At 42.9% G+C, this 7,962-nt stretch overlaps 1 protein-coding gene across 18 annotated transcripts in view; it reads left to right on the top strand.

Moving 5' to 3' along the window:
- Positions 1-1,674: 1,674 nt before the first annotated feature.
- Positions 1,675-7,962, top strand: part of OSBPL9 (oxysterol binding protein like 9) — a 167,864-nt gene continuing 161,576 nt past the window's right edge. For 10 of the 18 annotated variants that reach the window (XM_074006909.1, XM_074006878.1, XM_074006888.1 and 7 more), the window contains exon 1: positions 1,734-1,863. Coding sequence is in view for 8 of the 18 variants with exons in the window: in XM_074006814.1 (XP_073862915.1) it covers positions 1,699-1,863 (165 nt within the window). In the remaining 10 variants the exon portion in view is untranslated. Of the gene's footprint in view, positions 1,864-7,962 lie in introns of all 18 variants that reach the window. The other 8 variants (XM_074006814.1, XM_074006808.1, XM_005543387.3 and 5 more) reach the window with 1 other exon arrangement.

Raw genomic sequence — 7,962 nt, 5'->3', positions numbered from 1 at the left:
CATTGACTTCTTATTAAAATAATTTATTAAATTATTTGCAGTGTTAATCAGTATTGGATATTTTTCTTGTTTACTTGTTTAGTGTTTGCTTTCATCACAGAATTTAAGCTCTGAGACAGCTTATTCACTGCTGTATTCCCAGGACCTCCAACAGTGCCTAGATATAGTAGGTGGTCAATAAATCCTTTTTTTTGTGTGTGTGTGTGTGTGTGAGATAGAATCTGGTTCTGTCACCCAGGCTGCAGTGCAGTGGTGCAATCTCGGCTCACTGCAACCTCTGCCTCCCAGGTTCAAGAGATTCTTGTACCTCAGCTAGGACTACAGGGTGCACCACCACACTCTGATAATTTTTGTATATTTAGAAAAGACGGGGTTTCAACACGTTGGCCAGGCTGGTCTCGAACGCCTGACCTCAAGTGATCTGCCTGCCTCGGCCACCCAAAGTGCTGGGATTACAGGGGCGAGCCACCGTGCCCGGCCAATAAATACTTAAATTGCCCTCGTTGGGTGTTAGTGATCTATCCCTACTTCTTTGTCCTTGTCTCCCACCACTTTCTCCCTGGCTCACTGCTCCACGCACACTGACCTCCTTGCTGATCCCTCAAGATGCCACGCTCACTCCTAAAATCTGGTCTTTGCATTTGCTATTCCTTCGTCTTGGAAGGCTCTTCCACCAGGCTCCCTCCTTCACTTTCTTCAGCTCTTTGCTTAAAAGTTACCTTTTCATTCAGGCCTTCCCTTCCTTTAAATTTGGGAATTTAAAATAGCAGCCCCAACGCTCTCTCCTCCCTTGATTATGTTTTTCTCCATAGCATTTATGATTTTTTTTTTTTTTTTTTTTTTTGAGACGGAGTCTCACGCTGTTGCCCAGGCTGGAGTGCAGTGGCGCGATCTCGGCTCACTGCAAGCTCCGCCTCCCGGGTTCCCGCCATTCTCCTGCCTCAGCCTTCTGAGTAGCTGGGACTACAGGCGCCCGCCACCGCGCCCGGCTAATTTTTTGTATTTTTAGTAGAGACGGGGTTTCACTGTGGTCTCGATCTCCTGACCTTGTGATCCGCCCGCCTCGGCCTCCCAAAGTGCTGGGATTACAGGCTTGAGCCACCGCGCCCGGCCTTTTTTTTTTTTTTTTTTTTGAGACGGAGTCTCGCTCTGCCGCCCAGGCTGGAGTGCAGTGGCCGGATCTCAGCTCACTGCAAGCTCCGCCTCCCAGGTTCAGGCCATTCTCCTGACTCAGCCTCCCGAGTAGCTGGGACTACATATGATTTTTTAATGTATGATATAATTTACTATTTATTTTACCATTCCCCTCACCTGTCATGAAGGCTCTGTTGTATCCCCAATGCCTAGAAGAATGCCTAGCACAAAATAGCGAATATTTATTAAATGAATGAATTTGTGGAATGAATGCATAAATGAATATCAGATATGAAATCTTTTGGAAGTGGAAGGTATCATGGCCAGTAAAATTATTTATTAATATGTTCATAATCTTTTTTCTTTAATCCCATGATAGATTGTAAATAATCTTAATAGCAGTATTCGCGTTTGCATTCTCGCATCCCTGGCAATGGAGTCCTACACACAATAGGCGCCCAAAGAAAGCATGTTTGACTTGATCGCTGGGAGCATCCGCCGGCACCGCCCAGGACCCGCCCCGAACCCGCCCCGCCCCCTGTAGCCCCGCCCCCCGCATGCTGAATGCCATATAGGCGAGTGACGTCAGGCCGTTTGTTGTCATTGGCGGCTCCCAAGATGGCGTCCATCATGGAAGGGCCGCTGAGCAAATGGACTAACGTGATGAAGGGCTGGCAGTACCGTTGGTTCGTGCTGGACTACAATGCAGGACTGCTTTCCTACTACACGGTGAGTCCTTGGAGGGCACAGCTCCAGGCGCCTCGGGGCCGCGTTTCCTGGGTGGAGGTGGGGAACCGGGGTTTTAGGTGGCTGAGTTGAGATTGCTAGTCTGGGGGTGCCGCCGTACGAGAGGGTTCCCTTGTTGGGGAGGGTTCTACGTCTCGGATAGCCAATGAGGGTGAGGGAGAGAGGGGCGCAGCCAATAAATAGAAACTAGCTGTCTGATTTATGGGTTGGGGGTGAGCCAAGTTTCTTTCTTAGGGTCCGCTGTTAAGCGATAGTGGGGTGCGGCATGGTTGTGAGTGGGTAAGGGTGGTCGTAGTCATGGCTTAAAAGGTCCAGTCGTGCGGTTCATGCCGTCTTCATATGTTGTCGTGGACTTGACACTGTCCCACCAGGCCCGGTAGCCGGCCGCACCCCTTAGCTTCCCTCCAGGGATTGAAGCGCTCTGCGTCTTCGGAAGAGTGACCGGAGGAGCCGGGACAGGTCCAAAGGTGACCAGCTCTCGGGCAACACCAGGGGGTCCGAAATCCCTCCAGTCGGTTCAGGTTGTGTGTCTCATTCAAGGGACGCACCCCTCTATTTAGCGGGAGGCGAGCTCAAACGACGCCTTAACTTTTGAGAGCAGAGGATTTCCTACACGCGAGTCTCTTGTCAGCGAAGAGAGACAAGGGATAGTGCAGTGTCCTCTTATAGTTATATTCTGGGTTCAGGGCTTCACTGTTAACATGAGTTGGTGGCTATGGACAAGTAGATGAATTGCTATGAATCTTATGTGGTTTTTTGTTTTGCTTTGTGTGTGTGTGTGTGGTTTTTTGTTTTTGAGACGGAGTCTCGCCCTGTCGCCCAGGCTGGCGTGCAGTGGCATAATCTCAGCTCGCTGCAACCTCTGCCTCCCGGGTTCAAGCGATTCTCCTGCCTCTGCCTCCCGAGTAGCTGGGATCACAGGCATGCGCCACCACACCCAGCTAATTCTTGTATTTTTAGTAGAGACGGGGTTTCACCATGTTGGCCAGGCTGGTCTTGAATTTCTGACCTCAGGTGTTCCGCCCGCCTCGGCCTCCCAAAGTGCTGCCGGACGTGAGCCACCGCGTGCGGCCTTGAATCTTATGTTTTGACTATCCCCTCCACCCTCATCGCATTCGATATGGAGGGTGGGTGGTATTAGGGAGGTAACTTACTTAGAAAGGTACTTTCTCCGAATGGTGTATAGTTAACGATAGCTGATATGAGGGAAGAAAATACTTAAAAGGACAAAATAGAATGCCCAGAAAGCTTTAGAAAATAATAGAAGACAGAAAGAAAAACATATGATTATGGAAGAAGGGTTAATGTTGATGAGAGAAAGGGGACACTGAATTTATTTGTTCATTTAAAAAATATCATTGAGCTGCTATGTACGTTTTCATGCCAGCAAGAATCAACAGTAATAAAGACATTTACTGTTCCTCTTCTCTGGAGCTTATATAGTAGCTTAGTGAGTCCTTTAATTCATTTCACTCCTAATGACTCTGCAAGGTGGTTATTCATTATCTCCATTTAATATCCCCAGTAAGAGTTTTGAAAAATGAGGCTCCAGGCTTTTAAAGCAATTTGCCCAACATCACATAGTACTAAGTGATGGAATCAGGATACCAAATTATTGACTTTTTCTACTAAACTTCACTTTCACTACAGGAAGGAGAAAGGTGTAAGTTGTGAGTTACTAAAGGCAAGCTTGCAAAAGTGAAAGTATTACTTTCATCATCCTTCAACTGTCAGCTTTCTTTCTTTACATAGTTTTTAAAGGGAAAAAAAGACTAAACCTTAATGAGTCTTAAACACATTGTTGAAGATTGTCTTTAGGTAGGCATGAAAGAGAGGCAACTGAATATTATATCCTGAAAACTCTGGAATTAATGAAAGCCATGGCTTAGATAAAGGAAAAGTAATAATGGGGTTTCAGTAGATGTGATAATCAGAAAATCCCATAAACTCTATTCAAGATAGAGTGATTTCAGTGAGTGGCACTATGCAGTTAAGTTACTTTACAAATCCCAAATTTGTGTGGATCTGAATCTAGGACCATACTGGAGAGGCCCCCAAGCTGAGGTTCTTGGGAATGCCTAGCCCAGAAAGAATCTTCCTTTTTCCTCTTTTTCTTCCTTTCATGTATCCTTTTTCTGCTTTATTGCCCTTTTAGTTTTTGAATACTTGGACAAATATCTCCTTTCTTACTGGCTAAATATAGGGTTTTAAAAAAATACTTTTTTTCCCCCTCAATACTTACCCTTCTTTTTGAGACTAGATTCCCTAAAACATTATCCTTGCCAGAGAAAGGAAGTATCGTATTTCTCACTAATGACTGTTTAGAATTTTTTTTTCTTTTCTAGTTCTTTGATATTAAAGTATTTGCTTACAGAGAAACAACAGAGAATTGTACCATCTTGTGAAAATAAAATGATAGCCAATCTCAAATTAGAAGAGATCTAGTAAAGATGGGAAAAGGATAGATATTTATTTAAAACGGAAGGTAGGAGACACATTGGATTTTGGCAGTGAATTCTACACATATGACATTATTTCAGTCCGTTTGGATTCTGAAGGATTTGAAGGTACATGTTATTGATTTGCATGTGGCTAATAACTTGGAGCTACATCTTCCAGGAAGAATATCTGAATTAATTGTGTAGCCTTCCAAGCAAGGCAGTAAATAGCATACCTTTAATTCTTGTTTCCAAAATCACTTGACTTGTAGTCTGTCTCTGTGGTTGTATATATTCTAGGGTGGTCCTGAAAACCCTGAACTAAACTAGAGTGACCTTGTTTTAGAGTTGGCCTTACTGAGAATTGTTATTGAGATAATCTCAGGATTGGGTTAGGATCATTGCGATTGCTGTGAACTGAATAGATTTACACAAACCTCACTTCAGCCTGTGTCCTCACCAGACTTGGTATCAGCAGATGGAATGGTCTTTATTCTTTTATTTTGTTTCATAATTTCTTTTGTTTTAATAATCTGTGAGTCTTTAGTTTTTGAAAAAGAGCTTGTTATATTTTTATTCTGCCCAATACGGGAACAGGGAAACTGATTATTTCCTTTAGGAAAGTAGATTTGGGCACTCTTTTCAGCTCTAGCTCTCTCTCTCTTATTTATTAGAAATCTAATATACTATAATTCATTCAGCAAGCATTTATTTAGGGCTGACTATAACAGGCATTGTACTATATGTGATAGGAGTGCAAGCATGAAGGGGAAGTAATTCTCCCATGTAGGAACTCACAGTCTAGCAGAGCAAATACCTAAACATCATTTCAAAGCAATATGCCAAATTCTGCAATAGAAAAAAGAACCGAGTACTGTGGGAACATTGCCTGGAAAAGGCCAGAGAGACATTTGGGCTGAGACTGAAAGGATAAAGGTAGAAGAGGGGAAGGACATTTCAGGTAATGGGAAAGGATATGCACAGATTGGGAAACTTGAGAACAAAAGGTGCATTAAGAGAATATTGAGAATTTCTAAGCAGCTCTAGTATTAAGGTGTGTGTGGAAGGTAACAGGAGATTATGTCCAGAAGGTATTTGGAACCATGAGGGCAGGCCTGGAGATGAATATCTGTTGGAATATAGCACATAATTTATTAGTTGAATTTTTATTAGATGAAATGGCCAGGGAGAGCTAAGGATATAAATTTGGGAACACTATGTGAGCAACCAATTGTTTATGTGGCTCATAATCACAAAAGATGTGGAAGGAAGGAAAATTGGGGGAGGTATAGATCTATGAGGAGTTGAAAGTTTAGAAAGTTAGAGGAATTTGTGCCTTTTGTTAATTTTTGAAAGGTTACAGAGTACCTACTGTGTGCCGGGCACTTTGTTAAGAAGTGGGGTTAAAGTGGCAAATAAGATGGAAATTGTTCATGCTCTCATGGTACCTATAAAATGTTGGGGGACATACCATATAAGAGCTGTGATAGAGGAAGCACAGGGGGATACATAGGTGGGCTGGCTACTTGACTCAGTCTTGGAGGGTTAGGAAAGGTTTCCTTGGAGAAGCAGGTTTGTTATGACTTGAATGACGAGTAGAGATTAGCCATGTAAGCAAAAAGGGAAAAGTGCTTGAGACAAAGGGAATAAAAGTTTTTTGAAGGAGACAAGAGTAAGCAACTTGTCATTTCTGGAGGTTGGGCTGTGAGGTAGGTAGTAGTGAGAGATGAACTGGAGAGTTAAGCAGGAGGACAGATAATGAAAGGCTTTCTTGGCAAACCATGTTAAGGAATTTAAACTTTATCCCCAGGGCAGTGGAGAGTTATTTCAGTGTTGTAAGCACTTTTTATTATTATTGAAAAAACTTTTATAGAAATTAAAAAAAAATTAAATCTATTTTATTTATTCATTTATTTTGAAACCAAGTTATAAGACGGGCTAATTTTGTATTTTTGGTAGAGACGGGGTTTCACCATGTTTCTGAACTTCTGGGCTCAAGCAATCCACTTGCCTCGGCCTCCCAGAATGTTGGAATTACAGGCATGAGCCCTGTGCCCAGCCTATTATAGAAAATTTTTAACATTCATAAAAGTAAAGAGCACAGTAAAATGAATTCATTTCATCCAGCTTATGCAAATACCAACAAATGGCCAATCTTGTTTTATTAGTACTCCCATTAACTCCTTCCTCGTCTATTGAATTATTTTTAGAGCAGATCCCAGATACTGTATTATTTCTTTTCTTTTTTTTTTTTTTTTTTGAGACGGAGTCTCACTCTGCGCCCAGGCTGGAGTGCAGTGGCACCATCTCGACTCACTGCAAGCTCCGCCTCCCGGGCTCACGCCATTCTCGTGTCTCAGCCTCCTGAGTAGCTGGGACTACAGGCGCCCGCCACTACGCCCGGCTAGTTTTTTTGTATTGTTAGTAGAGATGGGGTTTCACCGTGTTAGCCAGGATGGTCTCAATCTCCTGACCTCATGATCCACCTGCCTCGGCCTCCCAAAGGGCTGGCATTACAGGCGTGAGCCACCGCGCCCGGCGACACTGTATTATTTCTTTGTGAATATTTCAGTATGTGACCAGGCATGGTGCTTCAAGCCTGTAATCCCAGCACTTTGGGAGGCTGAGGCAGGGAGATCACCTGAGGTCAGCAATTCAAGACTAGCCTGGCCAGCACTATCTCTGCTAAAAATACAAAAATTTGCTGGGGGCAGTGGCTGGCACCAGTAATCCCAGCTACTTGGGAGGCCGAGAATTCAGCCTCTCCGTTCAAGGAGAATCACTTGAACCAGGAGGTGGAGTTTGCAGTGAGCCGAGATGGTGCCACTGCACTCCAGCCTGGGCGACAGAGCGAGATTCTGTCTCAAAAAAAAGAAAGTTAAGGTACCTCTATTTTAAAGAATGTTATCAAAATACTTTTATTCCAGCTAAATAGTAGTATTTATTAATATCAAATATCCAGTCTGTTAAATTTCCTAGAATATTGCAAACATTCCTTCCTTACCAGTTGGTTTGAGTTGGAATTCCAAACAAGATCTGCATATAAAATTATAGAGTCTCTTTTAATCTCTAGTTCTCCCTCTTTTTTTCTTGGCAATTTATTTGTGTAAGACACCAGGTCATTTACTCTGTAGAATTTTCCACATTTTGCATTTTGTTGGAAGCATCATTTTGGTATGTTTAAACATGTTCCTTTGTCCTCTGTATTTCCTATATGAATTGATAATTTGAGCTGAAAGCTTAATCAAATTTATTTTGTTTCTTTTGGGCAAGAATACTATATAGGTGGAACCTATCAAATCAAGAGGCATTTGATGTTAGCTTATCTCTCTATAGTGTTAAAATTGATCAATAGGTTCAGGTGAAGTGTGTGTGTGTGTGTGTGTGTGTGTGTGTGTGTGTGTTTTAAATATGGTTGCAGAGAAGTAATCAGGAGGTCACTTTTGATGGGATTTAGTGACTGGATGTGAGTGAAAGGGGAAGAGTCTGAAGACATGTAGGTTTTCAGCTGGAGCTGGATGAATGATAAAAAGGAGGATAGGAAGAACAGGTTGGGGGAGAGAAGTGGTTGCTTTGGGGCATGTTGAAATTGACATTAAGACGTGTTATAGCCTGGAGCTTAGGACAAAAATCTGGGCTGCAT

This window comes from Macaca fascicularis, chromosome 1 (assembly GCF_037993035.2).
Source record: "Macaca fascicularis isolate 582-1 chromosome 1, T2T-MFA8v1.1".
NCBI lineage: Eukaryota > Metazoa > Chordata > Mammalia > Primates > Cercopithecidae > Macaca > Macaca fascicularis.
Note: the sequence above shows the minus strand (reverse complement) of the source record. Positions and strands in the feature narration are given on the sequence as shown.